Source organism: Mirounga angustirostris, unplaced genomic scaffold (genome assembly GCF_029215605.1).
Source record: "Mirounga angustirostris isolate CCGP_5_RB_7025 unplaced genomic scaffold, mMirAng1.0.hap1 SCAF_12, whole genome shotgun sequence".
Classification (NCBI taxonomy): domain Eukaryota; kingdom Metazoa; phylum Chordata; class Mammalia; order Carnivora; family Phocidae; genus Mirounga; species Mirounga angustirostris.
Genome location: NW_026991720.1, coordinates 4,871,690 through 4,893,860, shown reverse-complemented (window position 1 = coordinate 4,893,860; position 22,171 = coordinate 4,871,690). Strand labels below are relative to the sequence as shown.

The 22,171-nt window shown below is 39.2% G+C and overlaps 1 protein-coding gene across 1 annotated transcript in view; it reads right to left on the bottom strand.

Annotated features, from left to right (window-relative positions):
* Positions 1–411: 411 nt before the first annotated feature.
* XRCC2 (X-ray repair cross complementing 2) overlaps positions 412–22,171 on the bottom strand; it is a 36,840-nt gene continuing 15,080 nt past the window's right edge. Inside the window, exon 3 of the mRNA XM_045864006.3 lies at positions 412–13,300. Within this exon, the coding sequence (XP_045719962.1) occupies positions 12,579–13,300 (722 nt within the window). The 3' untranslated portion in view covers positions 412–12,578. The remainder of the gene's footprint in view (positions 13,301–22,171) is intronic.

Genomic DNA, 22,171 nt, shown 5'->3' with positions numbered 1-22,171 from the left:
CTGGCCTCTTTAGGCAGTTAGTGGGGAGGCCAGGAGGCAGGCACAGTAGATGGGCTTTCGCGGTAGGTCGGTGCTGGGGGCTCCCCCATTTGTACGGCTCTGGTAGCAACAGCTATGAGCTGGGCCTACCAGCGCAGAAGCAACGTGAGGCAGCGCTAGTGATGCTCCTGTCCAGAAGGTAAGTGGCCAAGGGGGGGGGTGTGTGTGTAGGGGGTGAAGTAGGCATGGCCATGTGGATCGCGGTATCGTGGACGACACGAAACAGCATGGCACAGCCAACCCCTTGCAACATGTGGATCTACTCGTATCCTCTTATGACAGCCAGATCTCATATGAAAATAAGATGCCCTCACTTCTCCACAGGAAGAAATGAAAATTAACCTAGTTTGAAGATTTTATTTATTTATTTGAGAGAGAGAGAGAGACAGAGCACAAGCAGGGGGAGCAGCAGAGGCAGAGGGAGAGGGAGAGGCAGAGGGAGAATCAGGCTCCCGCAGAGCAGGGAGCCCGATGCGGGGCTCGATCCCAGGACCCCGGGATCATGATCTGAGCCGAAGGCAGAAGCTTAACGACTGAGCCACCCAGGCGCCCCCAGTTACTTCTATTTCAAACGCACTATTCACATGTAATCCTATGTATGAATATTCTTGTATAGTCAAGAATCCTCTGTAATAAAAGAATACCTGTATCTCTGGCATCAGTTAGATTTTCATACAATGAACTTGAACAGACAAATCTGTATTTGGTAATGTAGTTAGAATTTTAAGTGAGATGAAGCCTATCACCCTATAAATAATTAGTACACTAAGATGGACTTAGAGGTCGGAGAGACCTCAGAGGTCAACTGGTCAGAAAAAAACAAAAGAATAAACTAAGTCACAGTGAAGAAAACTCCCCAAACAGACTTCAGGAAATTCTGGGCTGTATTTGAGATGTAAAGACATGAATTATGTGACTATCCATAAATATTTCTTAATCTTTTAAAAGAGATCCTTTAAGAAACTTCAAAATAAATTAATGGAATCCAATAATTTAAAACTCAAGTGCTGTTATTTCTACAAGATCTTGGGTTATACGTTCATTTGTTCATTGGAAGAAAAATCACATTTTCATTTCTTATATTTTATTTATATTAGCAAGCACTTCAATATTAATTCAAATATCTATCCATTAAATGCAAAAATGTTAATGTAATATTAAAAATGAAATTTAAATGGAAGCAAGGGACTATCACATTAAGGTTCCCATGGCAACTCTCACTACACTTTCCAGCTTCTGAATTGTAATATGGTCATTTATTACAGGCTCATATCAAATATAATTTTGCAAATATTTAAAGATGTATAGGTTAATTCATGTCAATTCAAGACTTCAGATGCAATGTAATATATCAGGCTACGGCTACTCTAAATATTAACCCATATTCTCAATTTAGACGTATCTATATAAAATACGTGCAAACTTCCTAAATTTTGAGTGATTTGTTAGCACTCACAGGAAGCACAGCATTTTGCTATCCCCATCACAGCTGAAATCTGAACTTTGTGTTACTTAAATACTAACATAGGTAGGTCAAGTGCCTTCCTCTTTAGCTTAGCAAGAGTTTGAAATTACAGATTAATAATCTTGCCGTACTAGGCAAAATGTAAATTCATTAGCTCGCACAAGTTAGAAGTCCAGGAACCGAATAATGCAGGAGATCAAATGATACTGCCAAAGCCTCACCTTTATGATCAGCTCTACTGTTTCCCACAACCTTCAGCAGGACATATTAATATACTGAGAACTCAAAAAAGTAAACATCCTTTAACCTAGCAATATCTCTTTATTTACCTAAAGGAAAGAATTGGACCCCTACAAAGCTGTATGTATAAGGATTTAGAAAAATATATAAACAATCTAGATGTCCATCACTAGGAGTGGGTTAAGCAAACAATGATACACAGAGCTTTGGAAATGATTAGATCAGTATGTACCAATGTGGAAAGGTGTCCACAGCATGCTGTTAACAAGTATGTATGTACAGCAAAGAAAAGAAAAAAAAAAAACAAAACGAACAAAGCAAAAACAAAAGCCAAAACACTATCTCAAAAACAATGTGAATACATCATAAAGACCGGTCCAGAATAGTCCAGAATATTAATAACAGAGATCATTGGATGATGGGATTATGACTGATTTCTTGTTCAGATGAATATAATTAGAAAATAACATATAAAATGTAAATACGTATACCTGTTGTTACGGTGTGAGATGCCAAGATCCTCCTCCACCGAAGGCAGGAGTATAAACTGGTATAAACCTTCTTGAGACATTTGATAACATGAAAACATTGCAGCAAATGTATTTCCATGTTCTGTTTTAAAAAAATAATTGGAAGGTGTCTAGGTGGCTCAGCTGGTTGAGCATCTGACTCTTGCACTCAGCTCAGGTCTTGCTCTCAGGGTTGTGAGTTCAAGCACCATGTTGGGCTCCTTGCTGGGTGTAGAGCCTACTTAAAAATAAATAAATAACTGGCACATTGGAAACCCCCAATTCAAAATGATTAGTAAACATCTGCAAAAGGGAATGCCATGTAGCCTTTACATCTCATACTGTAGAATATTTCTATGGGAAAATACTATTGATAACATGTCAGATCAAGATGCTCTTAGCTACAAATAGGAAACCTCGACTCAGTTTAAATTCTAAAATTTCTGGATAATCACAGCCGTTGAACCTATCTATTCACCTCTTAATTCCTCCTGAAATCTGGCTGAACTGTCAGAAAAGGGGGTGCAGTCAAAACCCGGAAAGATAAAGCAAGGAGGAAAGACAACAGGAACACGATCTCCGATCCCTGAAGCTAGAAGGCTGGTGACTGGGGGAGGCCTGTGGACCCAATAAACAGAGGACATGGAAGCCTCAGCAGGCAACCCACAGACATGCTGATTTTCCCATCAGAACTCAAAAACTGCTCAAGAATGGGCATGTTTGGAAAGTGGGAGTACAGTAGAAGAATTCATGTGCGAAATGAGAACCCAGGTATCCCTAAGAATCAAAACCTACTTGCAGATTTTAGAGGCCAGCGACCCTCCCACAATCACCAAACTTTTCAAAATGTGGAGGCCAGAGCACCCTTTCCAGCTGCGCCTTTGTGTGTATGTTATGATTACTGTAATGTACGATAATGACCTGAGGCTTATTAAAAATGAACCTTAATGAACTGGATAGAACATCGACAAATCTCATTCTGCTGCTTCCTTTTCTTTCTAATCTTAGCATATACTGTTTAGTTTTGCTTGTCTTTGAACCTTATTTTAAAAAGAATGTGCACATTAAAACTTATGAGTGTTCACAGCAGCATCATTCATAACAGCCCCAAACTGGAGGCAACCCAAATGTCCGTACTGATGAATGGATTTTTAAAGTGGCATATTCTCAAAACGGAATACTATAAGGCAATACAAAGTAACAGAGTACTGACTCATGTTGCAACATGGTTGAATCTTGAAAACATGATGCTTTGTGAAAGAAGCCCACAAAAGACCACATATTGTGTGATTCTATTTATATGAGAGGCCCAGAATAGGGAAATGCATGGAGACAGAAAGTAGATTAGTGGTTGCTAGGGGCTGAGGAGAGAGGGTATGGGTTTTTCTGGGGGGAGTGATGAAAATTTTCTAAAATTAAACAGTTGCACAACTCTGGATATACTAAAAACCACCAAAGTGCAAATTATATTTCAATAAAGCTATCAAAAAAACAGGTATTATACTGAATATGTTCTTTGGCAATATTTTAAGAAAATTTAACATTATGCTTAAAAATTTATCCAGGGGCGCCTGAGTGGCTCAGTCCGTTGAGTGGCCGACTCTTGGTTTTGGCTCAGGTTGTGATCTCATGGTCTTGGGATCAAGCCCTGTGTTAGGCTCAGTGTTCAGCGGGGAGTTTGCTTAAACACTCTCTCCCTTGGCCCCTCTTGCACTCACGTGTGTGGGTGACCAAAATAAATAAATCTTTAAAAAACATATTTATCTAATGTTTATGTACTTGCAGTAGTGCATTCAATTTTAACACTGCTGAGTGCTTCGTGGTATGAATAAACTATCATCTGTTTATCCATACTATGGTGAATGGATGTTTTAGTGGATTCTGGCTTTTGCTGTTAAAAACAATGCTAAGTATTTATACATCTTTCCTGATGCATATAAACACGAACTTCTCCAGGACATATACCAGAGTAAAGGGTGTAGGTGTTTAGCTTGATGAAATAATGGCAAATTAGTTTCCCAAGTGCAGCACCATCACGGGCTCACATTGCCATCAGCACTTAAGTCTGTTGCACATCTTCACTGCTTGCTACCGTCAGCCTTTTAAGTTTCTGTCCTCCAACTACGGAAGAAATGACATCTGACTGAGATCTTCGTTTGTATTCCAAATGAACAATGAGACTGAACCTCATTTTATGTTTTTTGATCATTCCCATTTCTTCTGTGAAATGCCCTCAAATCAGTTTTGCCCATTTTTCTTTTCATTAAATTTTCCTTATTGTGTGTATACCATATATTCATAGAGTATCATACACATATAAAACAAATTAGGAAAGTTAATGAATAGAAAAATATATACAACGTATATGTGTATATTCATATGATGCATATATGCAATTTGTTTTGGATACCGAGCACGTTCACATGGATTGCAAATATACTTTGTTTGTAGCTTGTTACTTTTTCTTTCGATGCATAAAAAGTTTTAATGTCAAATTTATTTATTTTTAAGATTTTATTTATTTTTTGACAGAGAGAGACGGCGAAAGAGGGAACACAAGCAGGGGGAGTGGGAGAGGGAGAAGCAGGCTTCCCGCGGAGCAGGGAGCACGATGCGGGGCTCGATCCCAGGACCCTGGGATCGTGACCTGAGCTGAAGGCAGATGCCTAATGACCGAGCCACCTAGGCGCCCCTCAAATTTATGTTTTTGCATTAGTTATTTTTTTGTCTGTTTGAAGTACTTCCCTATAATATCACAAATATATTCTCATATTCCCCTGTGGTTTTTAATCTTTTGCCTTTACATTTATGTCTTTAATCACTGAAATGGATTCTTTTAATATTATATAAGGATCCAGGTTTTTTCCATATGTATCATCTATTCATGCTACAATTTGAATAGTCCATCTTTTCCACAATGATTTGCTCCTTTTGACATGTATCAAGCTCCATTCCTGGGTGGGTTTGTTCTGGAGCTCTTTCTGGTCTACTTGTTTATCTCTGTACCAATAACATTACTTCAATTACTTTAGCTATAGAACATCTTTCCATATAATAGGATAAGTCTCCCTACCTCAGTCTTAGTTTGGAACACAGAGCAGCCTTGGAAGGGCAGTGTTCAGACCTCCCTTTGAGAGGGGATATGCCACCACTCACTGGTGGAGTTGACAGCCTCCAGCTAAAGCACCTTCTGGATCTGCTGCAGCATTTGAGCTGAGGTAATGCTCTTCCCAGGCAACTCGCCAAGGCCTGGCCATTTCTGCCCGACGATGGACTCCCCTACCATCTCTGTACTGGGGCTCCCTGTTGATCAGGCCAAGACTTTCTCAGAGCTCTGCTACCAGGCTGAAGTTCCTGCTGCCAATTCTCCTTCCTTCTCCCCTCTGCCCACCAGTGTCACACCTGCATCTCAGCCTGAAGGCTTTCCCCGCCAAATCCTCCTCTTCCCTTTCTTTCACATTTTATACTTCTAACCACATTTTAGCCTCTGTCTCCTTAAGACCTGAACTGATACAAGGGTCTTGACTATTTTTGATGCCTTGCTCTATTCGATTCAAGAATCAGATTGCCAAGTTCCAAAACGAAGACAAAGAAAACTACTTTGTTGGGATTTTGACAGGAATAACACTGGATGGGTTTATCCACTGCAGAACTGATAGCTCGAAAATACAGAGTGTATGTATGAAGCTGGTATCTCTCGCCACTTATTTAGGTTTTCTTTAAAGCTTCTTTAAATATAGCATTATAATTTTCTCAGGGTCTTGTGAATTTTTGAGATTTCTAGGGATCTCCTATTTCTAGTTATGACTGAAATTGTAAATTTTTAAACTATTCTTCTAATTCTGCTAGTATTTAGAAAAAAATTAATCTTTTTTTTTTTTTTTTGAGAGAGAGAGAGAGAGAGAGTGCTGGGGGGGGCGCCGGGTAGGAAGAGAGGGAGAAAGAGAATCCTGAGCAGGCTCCTTGCCCAGCGTTGAGCCTGACATGGGGCCCAATCTCACAACCCTGAGATCATGACCTGAAGTGAAACCAAGAGTTTGATACTCAACCAAATGAGCCATCCAGCTGCCCAGAAAAAGTTAATCTTTTAACTAGCAAATTTGCTAAACTATTAATTCTAATAGGTTTATAGACAATTTTAGGTTTCCACATTACACAATCATACAATTATGAGTTTTGTCTCTTCCTTACGCCTTTTATTCCTTCTCCTTGCCTTGCTGTGCTGACACTTTCAGAGCAACGTTGAGTACGAGCGATCGCAGGCGTTCTTGTTCTGTTGATTTTAAAGGGAATCCTGCTATTTCACTATTTAATAATGTTTACTATGGGATTTTTGTAGAGACCTTTTATCTGCTCAAGGAAATTATCTTCTATTCTATGGTAAGAATATCATGAAAAGATGTTGTATTTTATTAAAAGCTTTTTTTTTTTTTAAGATTTTATTTACTTGACAGAGACACAGCGAGAGCAGGAACACAAGCAGGGGGAGTGGGAGAGGGAGAAGCAGGCCTCCCGTGGTGCAGGGAGCCCGATGTGGGACTCGATCCCAGGACCCTGGGATCATGACCTGAGCCTAAGGCAGACGCTTAACGACTGAGCCACCCAGGCGCCCTATTAAAAGCTTTTTTGTGTCTGAAATAATCACACTGTTTTTTACTTTTAATCTGTGAAATTTACACTGATATATTACCATGAAGATACTGAATCCTATAAAATACTTTTCTACATGGTCTGAGATCTTGTTTTTCCCTTTAATCCAGTTTATGTGGTAAATTATACTGATTGATTTTCAAATGCTAAACCAATCTGTTTCTGGGATAAATCCAACTTGGTCATGACGTAGTATCCAATTTCTATTTCATTGAATTGTTTGTTGATTGTGTTCAGTATTTTTGCATATATGTCCTTCATATATGTAATCTCCCCCTCATATGTCTTGTCCAGTTTTGGCATCAAAGTGTTGATACCCTAATTAAATGAATTGGAATCTGACCCTGACCCTCTTTTTTCTATTCTCTCAAAGAGTTCACATAAAATTGACACCATTCTCCCTTCAAATGCTTGATAACTCATTGGAGAAACCATCAAAGCCTGGAGTTTCCTTAGGGGTCTTTTATTTCCGGTCCAATTTCTTTAATAGTTAAAGACTATTCAGGCTTTTAAAATGTCTCCTGTGCAGGCTTTAATAAGCTGTTATTTTTCTATTAGTTTGCCCATTTTACCCCTTATCAAAAATCTTGAACACGAAATAATTACTAATAACTTATTTTTTGAAGGTCAGTAGAATCTGCAGAGGTGTCCCCTTTTTCATTTCTGATATTGGTTATTTGTGCCTAGCCAGGGGGTTACCAATTTGATTAGCCATTTCAAAGAAATAACCATTGCCTTTGTTGATCCTTTATTACATTTCCCCTTTTATTAATTCCTGCTTTTATTATTACATTTCTTCTACACAGGGAAGGGGATTTAATTTGCTATTCATTTTCAAGTAAATGCTTATTTAGCTCATTTTTTAGACTTTCTTCTGATCTAATATAAGGATTTAAGGCTGTAAATTTCCCCCTAAATATTGTCAATGGAGAACTTACTCTGTGATTTCAATCCTGTGAACTCTGTTGACAGATTTATGGCCCAGTATAAGGTCACTAAAAAATGTTATAATCACGCTAGAAAATAATGTGTTCTGCACTTGGTGGGTGGTACGACATGTGTTGACTGTGTTCAGTCTTCAGTATGCTTACTGCTTTTGCTCCTTGTATCAAACACTAGGGTGTTAAAATCTACCCATGATTCTGAATGGACTCCTTTACACTTCTGTAAACTTCATATTATCCTGGTGAACTAAAAGATTTATCAATTTTGTTACTAATCTTTACCTCTAGTAAAGATACTTTCCAGCTTAATATCTTTGGATATTAATATACATAGATCAGTCTTCCCTTCACTCATGTTTGAGGATCTTTTTTCCATTCCCTTAATATCGTTTCTTGTATTCTTATGTCTAGAGGTCTCTTTAAAATAGCAAATATGCATTTTAAAATCCAGTCTGAAAATGTATGTTAAACCAGAGAACTTAGTCCATTTAAATATAATTATTGGTATACATGCACCCAGAGTCTGAACACTAACTCCACTGGCCCCCACTCCCACACCCCATGTTGTTCTTCCTAAGTACTCTAGGTCTGTAGGAGTTGTGTATGTGTGCCTGTTTTGGATAGTGCATTTGAGAATGCACTTTTAGAAATAATTTGAAGGCTCAGATGATATTATCATCCTCCTCAGAGAACTTTTGTTTTGGTTGGGATATGGGGGCACTAAAAATCTGAGACCACTTTAACCCACCCTCCACCCAGACTTAAGTTACCAACACTGTGCCATTCTTGTTTCTTCTATACGCCCTAGTTCGTTTTTAAAACAGATTTTGAGAAATTTTCAAGGCTTGTGATTTTTCAAACCACCCAGATGATGAGAGGCCAAGATGTGGCCTGTGCAAGGCTGATCTGCTTCAATTTCACCCTTAATCCTAGGACTCCACCAAGCAGGGTTCCTAGTGAGGGGAGTGGTTTACTAAGGCTCCCCGGCAAAGTGACACCAACAAAGTACAGTGCGCTCTCAGACCCTTCAACTGACATCGGGATGTCCTTCCTCTTCTGAACCTTCATCTGGTAATTCCTAACTGGTTAGCTCTTTGATACCTTAAATATAAATGTGTGTTTTATCCAGTTGTTTTTGTTTGGTTTGTTTTACATGTTCTGCTAGTACTGGAAGTAACTCTGACTGGGAGAGTTCAAAGTATTAGTTCAACAATGATTATGTATTTTTCAGTTTCTTTTTTTTTTTTTGAGTGTTTTGATAAGAGGTGTCCATTGTCTGTTTTCAAATTTATTGATATAAAGTTGTTAATATGCTAAAAAAAAAAATCTCTGCTCTATTCAATTATGTTCTTATTCATTCCTAAAAACTGAGCTCTTGCTCATTTGACTTTGTTGTTCCTGTTTTGTTTTCTATTTCATTAATTTCTACTGTTTTCTCCGATGTCCTTTGAGTTTTGTTTTTTTTTTAAGATTTTATTTATTTATTTGACAAAGAGAGACACAGCAAGAGAGGGAACAGAAGCAGGGGGAGTGGGAGAGGGAGAAGCAGGCTTCCCGCTGAGCAGGGAGCCTGATGCGGGGCTCGATCCCAGGACCCTGAGATCATGACCTGAGCCAAAGGCAGATGCTTAACACCTGAGCCACCCAGGCACCCCTCAAGTGCTTACTATTTCCTTTACTCACTATTACTTCTTACATCTCAGACCTTCTGTGATAATATTCCTCCTTCTTGAAGTTTATCTTTTAGAAGTTCCTTTAGTGAGGCAATTTTGGTGGAAAATTCTGTTTTTGTTCATCTGAAAATGTCGGTCTTTTACCCTCATTCTTAGATAATCCATAAAGCAGAGTGTCTGCATCAAAATTTCCTGGAATGGTATTAATAATACCACATTTGATAGTTGAAGGCTGAAAACTATATACAAAGGAAGCAATAAGGTAAGCACTATCTTAGTTTTGTATTGCATTTATCAGATGAATGTCTGGAATACCTTTCATGTGCAATTTTCTTTCACTAGATTCTCACAATGATTCCAAGAAGTTCACCCCCTTTTTACAGGTAAATGGAACACTCTGAAGATTTGCAAGCCCTCACTCCATTATTCTGGTTCTAACCAGCACCCCTGTATCTGTTATCTGTATAACTTAGGATGTACCATTTCTCTTTCCCTGTAAGTCTCATTCTTTTTATAAGTATTAAATTTTCTGTAGTGTTCAAGAAATCCCATTGGTATAAGTTTTAGTTTAAAAGAATTTTTTATTAACCAGGATTCTTAATTCCTTCCAACACGTCAGATAACAAATCTTTTTAAGATAACTAAGTCTTTGGTCTGACACATTAATATATAATTGAAAATTTAAGTTAATATAAAAGTTCATTATTTTTTAATCATGTTCCCTAAGAATAAGTTATAAATCTGTGAACAAGTCCATTAAGTTAATATTTCATTTATATAGATGAGAAATGGAAACAAGGATAGAATTCTGCTAAGAGTTGCTTAGTTTTTCATACATGCGTGTTGACGCATATACCCAGAGCTAGACCAGGGAAGATAATGGAATTTCTTATCTTTTCCAAACAGCTAAAAAGAGATGGAACTTAGAGCAGACCAAGAGATTTATCTTATTTTTTAAGATTTTATTTATTTAAGCGTGTGTGCACGCACACACACACTCCCACTGAGCAGGGAGCCTTGGGCGGTGGGGGGGGCGGGAATCCCAGAACCCCAGGATAACAACCTGAGCCCAAGGCAGACGCTCAACCGACCGAGCCACCCAGGCACTTCAAGAGATTCTCAATCTTACTGATCACACACTTATCCAGGGGGAAACCAGCATATTCCTCCAACATACAAATATTTATAAATTACTTACACGTAACATGTAATAAAAACCACAAAAATACAAAGCGAAAAAGGATGGGCTGGGGATAAAATAGGTCATATTCTTAAGTATTTTAAAGTTTATTACTGGCAAAATAAATTAGTTGAGGGCATATGGGTGTGAGAGTGTGAATGACAGAAATGTGATCCTGCGTAACTTGACTTGATTGCCCTTGGGACCACCATTGTTTTAAATTTCACGATATGGCCGTAAAGCAAACACTGGGCCTAGGAGGGCTGTTTGTCTGACCACTTCTTATTGTCTACGGACAGTCTGGTTCCCCCTGGATCCACAACAGAAGTAGCTCCTACCCTAGGACTTGTCCTTCATTAGGGTGACAATCCCAGGAGGCCCCATGAGGGTGAAGTGAGACGGAAGGACAGAAGACAGTATGCAGTGTGTTAATAAATGGACTGCTGCTGTAAGCAATGGGAACCAATCCTACTGGGGCCACTCCTGAGAGAACCTCAGTGTCCTCTCAGCTGAGGGGTAAGGAAGCTGGAGTGTTTACACACCAAATCCTGCCCTTCACTGGTCAAGGACTGCCCGGCCTGGCCCACATGCAGCCCAGCAGGCTCTGGCAGCCAGCAGACACCTCCAGAAGTGGGTTTTGGAAACTGCAGGTAAGCTAGAGGTGGCACAGGGTCCGTGAGCAGGGCACAGACAGCATCCGCCACCTCTGCTGTCCCTGCATCATGAAGAATATTAACGTCAATCTTAATTTCTTTGCAGGATCCTTTCTAAGCCCTTAAAAAGAATCTTTGTTAGGTAGGTTAATTTACAGTTAGTTTTAACTAAATTGGTAACATATAAATGAACATACCCACGAAAACATCAGTCAATTCTTTCCACTTTCCCCACAGGATACTTCAGATATGAATGTGACAGATGACCACCCGACACACAGATCAATGAGTGCATCAGAGTCAACTGAATATCAAATATTGATGCAATTTCATCTTTTCTTAGATTAAAATGTATAAATAGAAGTTCTGAGATTTTCTTCCTCTCCACAATACATTACCTTGTGTACCTCTCGAGGTGCACGCTCCCCACTCTGGCCACCCCTTGGCCAAAGTACACAGAGCCTTGTCCAGCTCTCAGCTGGAAATAATTTGATTCATTTCATGGTATGGCTGGACTATTCTAAATGGCTAAGAACATACTAGTAACATACAGTTTTAATACAGTTTTAGCATGTGTCTATCACTTAATGAGGAGATGAAAATTTCCAAACAATCTTCACAGAATTCCTTGAATGGGTATATTACTTCCCTGTGTTAAAAAAAATGATAGAGACCCAACCAGAATGCAACTCCATCTTGGACTCATTCTAACTCAGATCAGAATGCTCTGACTTTCCAGTCTTTGGTGTGAAAGGCAGATGGGCAGGCTCCTTGTTTTCATCCCCTCTGCAGAAATAACAGCTCTACAGAACATTTTCCAAAGTCACAGCTTCCTAAAGGAGTTACATATGAGAAATCGGAAACGCATTTAAACTTTCCTGAACAATTAAGTACTTAACTAAATTCCAGAAATGTGACACAAAGTTATAAAAAAGTTCATTTTATTTAGGCTGCCATGTGTAGATTATTTAGTTTTAAAACAAGCTTAATATACAGTTTATTACCACCAGTTTGATTTATCTTCAACAACCGAAGAAGAGAATAAAGTTCTACTGTACTAGTTTAAGAAATCCATTCTGGAAAAAAAAAAAAAATTCCATTCTGTGTAGAAACATTTATATTAATTCTCCCAGAGTTTAAAGCTTTATAATCGAATCATTTTAGCCCATTAAGGACTTTTTAAATTTTGCATAATATCCTGAAAAACACTATTTTATGATACATATCAACAAAACTCAATGCCACTTTCTCCAATAATAAAAATATGCTTTTTTAAACTGTTACTTTTTAAATGACGTGAAACCAAAGAAAACTGGTTGCTGGTTTTAAAATCCTCTTGTTTGGAGAAAAATATTCTATGCCTTACTACTTGTTGCCATGCCTTACAGAGATAGGGTCTGTAGTCCGCATCTGCCTCACTCGGATGGTTCAAGGCAGAAGAAGGCCCTTCTGTCCAGTTTGTGGTTTTCTGCATTATACTTTGTGTTGTTGCAAAAAGAACCAAGCGATACTCATTTACGAGCTTCTCTAAGAACTGAGCACATTTCTTCAGGGTATACTCCTGTAGGTTAACACTTTCTCCTCCATTGACGCGGTCTATCCAGTAAAAAGCAGACAGGCTATCCAAGATCAAAAGGCAGAGGGAAGGGTGGCTACAAACCACGGTTTCTAGTGAGTACAGCGTGAGGAGCAGCTGGGTGTTACTACTGCAGTTCACCAGAAGCAACCTTCCGAGGCAGCATTTTACCATTTCTTCAGAACTCTGGGACAGTCTATGTTCGAGAATTGTAACCAGCCGAAGCATATCAAAGTGATAATCTGTGTCAATAAATAAGACTTCTACTTCCAGTCCCCCTTCCGATTTTGGGAGTATACATCGTGCTGTTAAATGATAAAGCATTTCTGTTTTTCCTGTTCCCTCTGGACCATGAAATTCAAGAATATCACCTGTGTAAAATGTAAAACTGTCAGTCAAAGTGGAGCAGCGCAGTAACGGCAGGCTACAGAACGAGTCTGCAACAATGTGTAAAAACACATTTACCGGAACGTCAAAGAAAAATCTAAATCCATTTGCCAAAACGGATCCACACAAGCAAATACAAATAAATAAGGAAATTAAATCATGAAATTTCACCTCTGAGGAAGGAGCTGGCTATTAATTAGCATCAAGAAAATGTGGAAAACGATGGCAAGGTTGAAAGGCACCCCAGGAAGTCTCCTGGGGAGGGGTCCACATGCACTCACACTGAAACTGGCGATAAGCTAAGAATAAAGTGCCAGACGTCTCATCTTTCAAAAATCTATTGATTACTACTATGGTACAGAGCATTTCTCGTACCTGATTACCCACTAAACATCCTCTCCTTTTCCTTAAGTATAAAACCTCAATTTGGGGGGTGGGGGAAGGCAGTGCACCCAGTTGAAAAACTATTTTCCTCCGTATCCCTTGCAGAGAGGGGTCAGCAGGTATCACGGTTGTAGCCAACGAGACACGAGTGGATTGCTGCTGGGGGTTGCTAAGTTTTGCTTTCCTGGTACAGGGGCCACTTCTGCTCTGCCACGCCCCACTCTGGAGTGAGTATAATATAAGGGACACCCTAAGTAGGGTGGGCCCTAAGAATGTGGAGCAGGCAGACAAGAGGTGCCCAAGACTTTGATGACACTACGGAAACCCACACAGCTATGCGGGGCCTGCCTCTCTACACTTGTGAGGTGAGGAAAATAAGCCTCTATCAGGAAAGCCCCTAGGCTGGACTTCGGTGACATGCGGTTGAAACAAGCCCTAATTAGAGTTTCTCGTGTTACTGGCATTACGGGCAGAACAATGCTTGGTTGTGCAGTTTGGTACGTACAGAGCCTCAAGAGTCCACAGCTCTCAGGCCTAAATGCCAAGAGCATCCCTCAACTGAAAACACCCCTCCACATTTCCAATATGCTATCACTTATTCTTTGCTATAAAAATTTCTTGAAATTGTGCCCAGCTGGAATGACATCTGCACTGTAAATTATTTTGCTAGCATTATAAGTGGAAGTAAACCACTCTGAACTTCAAAGACTCCAAATCTTTTTCTATATAGGTTCCAATAACTCTCTTCCAGTGAGGACAGCGCAAATTAAACACCTGGGTAAACTGTTCTGCCTCCAGAGCTCTTCAAAATCCACTCTGGACAGTGGCCGTCCAATTCTTGCTAGTTTGTTTCCATTTAATTTATGGCTGAACCACATAATTGGAAACACTGTTAAAAATGCAGATTCTTAGGCCCCAAGCACATTACATAGTCTGAGAATCCAGTTACTTTATTTCCTGTTATTACTAACAAACCACTGTAAACTGGAACGTTCACAAAGAATGTGTAAAAAATCTAGCATGTTACCACTATACCATATTTAAGGTACTGTAAAACTTCAAAGAGTTTCTACCATAATCTTACGTGCAATTCAAAATTTAAATAAAAACGATCACCCCACACCCCTCCCCCAAAAGATTCCAGACTCAAGAAGTAAAACTATTTTCACAATAACAATTGTTCACTGATGCTCTTGCTGAAAGTTAACATAGTAACTAAAAAACTATTCAAGCCCGATGCAGTTTATTCTCTCCTACATGATTAAGGAGCTAAGCTGAAATCCGCCCTTTACCTACAAGTAAGTCTTTTACTTCCCTATATTAGAGAAGGAGAAAAAACTACATGCATTAGATGAAACATTAACATAGAACAGATATTGATGGTAGTGAAGGAAAGCTGAAAACACAGTTTAGCAAGACTAATCTGAAAACAGTTTGCAGGACACAGTGAACCACACAGAAACACAGTGGGGAAACCAATCACCAGACTGCACCAGACCTTCCCTTCTTTCCCCAGAAAGAGGCCTATCAATAGCAACTAAGTTTTCTATCATACTTTACAAACGAAAAGAGACAACTTGATGATCTCTCATTTGATCCTAATAACAACACTCTGAGGTAAAAAGCAAACTTTATCACGTTCCATCATCACAGTTATCATGCTATATATTTTTTAAAGATTTTATTTATTTATTTGACAGAGAGAGAGCACAAGCAGGGGGAGCAGCAGAAGGAGAGGGAGAAACAGGCTCACCAAGCAGGGAGCCCGATACGGGGCTCAATCCCACGACCCTGGGATAATGGCCTGAGCCGAAGGCAGACGCTTAACGACTGAGCCACCCAGGCGCCTTCATGCTATATAATTTTTTAAAGATTTTTTTATTTTTAATTAATCTCTACACCCAACGTGGGGCTCAAACTTACAACCCTAAGATCAAGAGCCGCACACTCCACCGACCGAACCAGCCGGGCGCCCCTCATGCTGTGTGATTTCTGACTATTTCATTTTATTTCCTGTATGCTCCTTTCAGGTTGGGACTTTACTATTCTATCTCCAGCACAAAACATAGTATCTTTCGAATGCACTTCATCAGATTACTTTCTTTTTGAGAACTTCTTGAGGGACATCTAAAAAATGAAAATGTAAGTCCTAAAGGTGAGGAGTAAAGGCTCCAAAGTGAACTCTGGAACATCGCATTTTGAAGACTTTATTTATTTGAGAGAGAGAGAATGAGAGAGAGAGCACATGAGGCGGGGGTAGGGTCAGAGGGAGAAGCAGACTCCCTGCCAAGCAGGGAGCCCGATGCGGGACTTGATCCCGGGACTCCAGGATCATGACCTGAGCCGATGGCAGTCGCTTAACCAACTGAGCCACCCAGGCGCCCATGAACATCGCATTTTGAAAGGAAGCAAGTCTGATAGGGGAATCATAGGTAGGGGGTGCGACACTGGTCAGAGTCCAGCAGGTGCAAAGGCCCAGGACCAAGGCTGGAAACAAGAGACCGACACAGGAGACAAGCCAGAACAGGAACAAAGTGCCCAGTGAGTCCAGTGCCCTGACCACGGCCCCTGGCCCAAGGGGTGCTGACACTTGGGTTCTGTCAGCTCTTCAGCCCCTTCACATATTCAGAAGGTAAGGGTAAAGCTAAGGTAGCATTGTAAAGGTTCTGTTCAGAGACAGGGTTGGAAGTACCCATGCAAATCAAATACATAAGGAAAGCAGGGATTTTTAATTCACATAATCACATAAATATCCTAACAAGAATTTAGCTTTCAAAATACTATGTTAGCTAGATGTCACAAAATAAAAATGGCTTACAACACTAGGATTTAAGATTCAAGACAGTTAATAAGAGTGAAGACATAATGATCTGAGAGTAAGCTACACAGAAACAGAGAACAGAAAGCTCAATTTGGTGGGTGAGAGTGAACGAAAAATTAAGAATAGAGGCCAAATTAAGAATACATTCACATTAGAGGAGTCAGCATGAAGACATATAAAAACAGAAATTTAATATAAAAATTAGGAGGAAAATGACACAGAGCATGAAAGGTTTCAAGAAAATGAAACAGTACTAAGTAACATTAAATGCAGCACAAAATTTCTAAAAGTAAAAAAATGGCCGGGGAGAGTTTGGGAACAGATCACTGAATCGGTCCTGGATAGTTACCTTAAAGCAGTAAATGTGTAGTTTGCAAAACCACTTTTTTTTCCTTTTTTTTTTAAAGATTTTATTTATTTATTTGACAGAGACACAGCGAGAGAGGGAACACAAGCAGGAGGAGTGGGAGAGGGAGAAGCAGGCTTCCCGCTGAGCAGGGAGCCCGATGCGGGGCTCGATCCCAGGACCCTGGGATCCTGACCTGAGCCGAAGGCAGCCGCTTAACAGACTGAGCCACCCAGGCGCCCCCAGCAAAACCACATTTAATATAAATATTATTTTATGAACCAAACTTCAAAATCAGATACTCAGAAAAGAGATGGAAGGGCTCTCCAGGGAGCACACAGCATTCTTCCAAGAATCAGGCTGCAGCGAAGGCAGGGGGCACATGAGGAATTAGGGGGAAAATATGACGGTCTACATTCATTTTAAAAGTAAAAATATTCAACAGCAGTTTTGTGAGGCTGGAGTCAAATGAAGACAACCGAAGGTAGGAGAAAGGCAACATATTCTGAAGTAAAAGGGAAGAGACTCCACAGGGAGACCGAACTACATGACACTGGCCAGAAAGTAAGTGTGAGCTATCTCTGGATATTTCTGGAATCCTCAGAATAGGAAAAAAATGAAAACCTAGCCAAATATTTTCTTGGAGAGAAGGTGGTGCTCATAAACATCTTTCAGCATAACTCAAAAGAGTAAGTCTCGAGCACTTGCTTACATGGTTTAACAAGGTTTGCTAAATCCATACATTACTAAGAAATAGATTATGTAGTATATGGATTCCTCAGATTCTTGGTTTGGCATGATTGAGATGAGGCAAAGCTTAAGGTGAAATCCTTGGTTAGATGATTAAGGGGTATATAAAAATACTCTTTCCCTTTTACAGATTAATAGCAAAGCAGTAAAAAGGTCATTTGTAACAACTGGGGAAATAAAATGTGCAAACTTGCAAATTACACATAAATATTATCATTAAGGTCCCAGATTCTCTACAAATATGTTTAATGATCAACTGAAGTCAGTTTTGCTGATTTTATGAACATTTACTGTCTAATCATCACATCAAAAATCATATTCAAACATCATGTTCTACAGAGGGGCATAGTCCTTTTAGGGGTATTTGAAGTCACTATCTCAAATGTTTCTGATAGCTGTTGGAAAAGAAATCATACCCTTGTCCACTCAAAGTACTGGGTATGACAACTTGCAGTAAACCCCCCCCCAAACACACACACGCACACACCCCAAAAAACACCTCTACAGTTTGGCACTTGACAAATTAAACTAAATCAGAAAATCTGGATGGTTTGGCCTTGATAGTTGCTCTCACAAATAGAATGCTGTAAGGGATCTGGGTAACAGATTGTCAGAGTGAGTTTGTGAATCTGAAGATCCTTCAAAATAAGGATAAAAAAGAAAAGCCAAAAAATACATCATCTTGGTACCAACCTACTAATTGTGTAACAATATGTTGAATTTGCAGATTACAATCATTACAGTATGGAAGAGGTAATGAATTGGTATATACTACTGAGTAACTACTACGGAAAAGCACTTAGAGATGTTTACAATGGCGTTAGAGCTTTCTATAATCCCTGAATGTCTTACTGCTTCAGTCTGAGCTTCCCCACAGTTTCTGATAAACTACTGTTGTTGATAAACAGTCCTTCTAATACGTCTTCAGTCTACTGCTCCCAGGAACACTCATCTAACCGGTTTTACAGCTAAAATATCGACAGTATTTATTAAATATTGAAATTAAGATGGTGTTAATCCAAACTAAGTAAACTTTTTTTGTTAGTGACTGAGCATGATGTTGTTTTTGGAGTTTCTACAAATGTAATATTCAAATGTATAAGCTGTGAACCCATGTTTCTGTGTCAGTTTCATAAGGTCCAACTTAATAATATCCTTTCTGATAGAATAGAAAGTTCAATCTTTTGTCTAACATGTTTGGTCAAAAGTTGTCTTTATTACTGATAGTTCAGAAAATTGTTTGCTAACAGATCTGCTTTATAAAAAATAGTACAAGGAATCTTCTAGGCTGCATGAAAGGACAGTAGAGAGTTACTTGAACCAAATGAGTTAATAAAAACCACAGGTAAATGCAACTACATAGGTAAATATGAAAGACAGTATATATTTATATTTGTAACTTTTTTCACTTATCTGACTTAAACAAATTAACTGAGTAATAATTTTTTATTTCTTTGTTATAATACATTTTCTTTGCTGTAATGGCTTTTTAATTTCCTGCATTAAGTCAATTTTAGAAGTGTTTATGGACATACAATGTATAGATACATAATTTGTAACAACATAAAGGAAGGGGGAGGAAATGGAGCTACCCAGTAGCCAAGTATTTAGAAAATATTGAAATTAAGATGGTATTATTAATCCAAATTAGATTGTTTTAAATTAAGATATTAATTGTGACCCTCAGAACAACCATTAGGAAAATAACTCAAGGGTGCCTGGGTGGCTCAGCTGGTTAAGCGTTTGCCTTCAGCTCAGGTCATGATCTCAGGGTCCTGGGATGGAGCCCCGTATCGGGCTCCCTGCTCCATGCATGGAGCCTGCTTCACCCTCTCCCTCTGCTGCTCCCCCTGCTTGTAATCTCGCTCTCTGTCAAATAAATCTTTTTTTTTTTTTAAAGGAAAATAACTCAAAAAAATAAAGTAAAAGCAATGACCAGGAATAAAAATGGTACACTAGGAGCACCTGGGTGGCTCACTTGGATAACTCTTGCCTCTTGATTTCAGCTCAGGTCATGATCTCAGTGTTGTGAGATCAAGCCCATGTCGGGTGGGGCTCCGTGCTGGGTGTGGACTCTGCTTAAGATTCTCTCTCCCTCTCTCCTTCTGCCTCCCCCCCCCTTTAACAAAATGGTACACTAGAAAATATTTAACACAAAAGAAGACAGTAAAGGAGGAATAGAGAAAAAAGATATAAAATGTATATAAAAGAGCAAAAGACAGTCATAAACTCATCTTATCAATAATTCATTAACTGTAAGTGGCTTAAACAGTCCAAACAAAAGGCAGAGATTGGCAGAATGGAATAAAAACACATGCTTCAACTACAGGCTATCTACCGCAGGTACACTTTACCACGTCACAAATAGACTGGGGACAAAAGGATGGAAAAAGACATGCCGCGCAAACAGTAACCAAAACAGCTGGTGTGACGATACCATCACCAAAGTATACTTTAAGACAATTGTTCTTAGAGACCAAGAAGGACATTTTTTTTCCCATCATGCTAACAGATGGCATAAAAGTTACCATTTTTAAGTGTACAGTTCAGTAGTGTTAAGTTACATTCACATTGTCGTAAAACAGCTCCAGAATTTTTCCATCATGCAAAACCCAAACTCTATACCCATTAAACAACAACTCCCCTTTTCACCTTTTCCCCCCAGCCCCGGCTACTACCATTCTACTTTCTGTTTCTATGAATTTGACTGCTATAGATACCTCGTAAGTGAAATCACAGTATTTTCCTTTTTGTGACTGGTTCATTTCACTTAGCATGTCCTCCCAGTTTATCCATGTAGTAGCATGACAGGATTTCCTTCCTTTTTAAGGCTGAATAATATTCCATTGTTTGCATATACCACATTTTGTTTATGCATTCATCTGTCAATGAACATCTGGGTTGCCCCCATCTCTTTGCTATTGTGAGTAGTGCTGCTATGAACACAGGAATGCAAATACCTCTTCAATACTCTGCTTTCAATTCTTCTGGAGATCTTCCCAGAAGTGGAATTGTTGGATCATATGGCAGTTTTGTTTTTTTTTTTTAAGATTTTATTTATTTTGAGAGTGAGCGAGCGAGTGCACGCATGAGCAGGGGCAGGAACAGAGGGAGAAGGAGAGAAAGAATCTCAAGCAGACTCTGCACCAAACCCAGAGCCCAACCTGGGGCTCAATCTCATGACCCTGAGAGCATGACCTGAGCTGAAATCAAGAATCAGATGCTTAACCGACTGCACCATCCAGATGCCCCAATCATATGGCAGTTCTGTTTTTGATTTTTTGAGGAACCTTCATACTGTTTTTCATAGTGGCACCATTTTATATTCACATTAATAGTGCACAAGGGTTCCAATTTCTCTACAACCTCACCAACACTTGTTATTTTGTTTTTTACTGTTTCCATCCTAATGGGTGTTAGGTGACAAAGAAGGACATTTTATAATAATAAATTAATCAATCCATCAATAAGGTAAAATAATAAACTTATACATGCCCAACAGCACATGAAGCCCCAAAATATATGAAGCAAAACTGAGAAATAAAGGGAGAAATAAACAATTCAATAGTAATCGACGGAAACTTCAATACCCACTTTCAATACCAGATAGAACATTAGGCAGAAGATCCAACAAGGACAGGAGACTTAATGCTAAAAATCAACCAGAACTATAAAACATCAAGAAAACACTCAATCTAACTAGAGCAGAATATACATTCTTCTCAAGTGCACATAGAACATTCTTCAAGATAGACCATACGTTCAGCATAAAACAAATCTCAATCAGTTAAAAAGGCTGAATCACAGAAGACTGCTCTCTGATCAGAAAAGAATGAAAGCCGTAAATCTTGACCTTGGATTAGCCAATGGCCTCCTAGCTATAATACCAAAAGCATGAGCAATAAAAGATAAAACAGATAAATTGGACTTCATCAAAATTAATAACTTTGTGGGCACCTGGGTGGCTCAGTTGGTTAAGCGGCTGCTTTCGGCTCAGGTCATGATCCTGGAGTCCCGGGATCGAGTCCCGCATCGGGCTCCCTGCTCAGCAGGGAGTCTGCTTCTCCCTCTGACCCTCCCCCCTCTCATGCTCTCTCTCGCTATCTCATTCTCTCTCTCAAATAAATAAAATCTTTAAAAAAAAATTAATAACTTTGTGCTTCAATGGACACCATCAAGATAGTGAAAAGACAACCCACAGAATGGGAGAAAGTATTTGCAAATCATATTTGTTAAGGGACTTGTATCTAGAATATATAAAGGACTCTTACAACTCAGTAAGAAAAACACAACCCATTTTTTTAAATGGGCAAAAGATATGACATTTCTCCAAATTACATATACAAACTGCCAATAAGCACACACAAAGATGCCTAATATCATTAGCCATCAGGGAATGTAAATCAAAACCACAATGAGATTATCATTTCATACTCACTAGGAAGGCTATAAAAACACAGACAATGACATTTGTTTGCAGGATGTGGGAAAATTGGAACTATTCTACACTTCACCCCTGGTGGCAAGTAAAATGTGTAGCTGCTGAGGGAAACA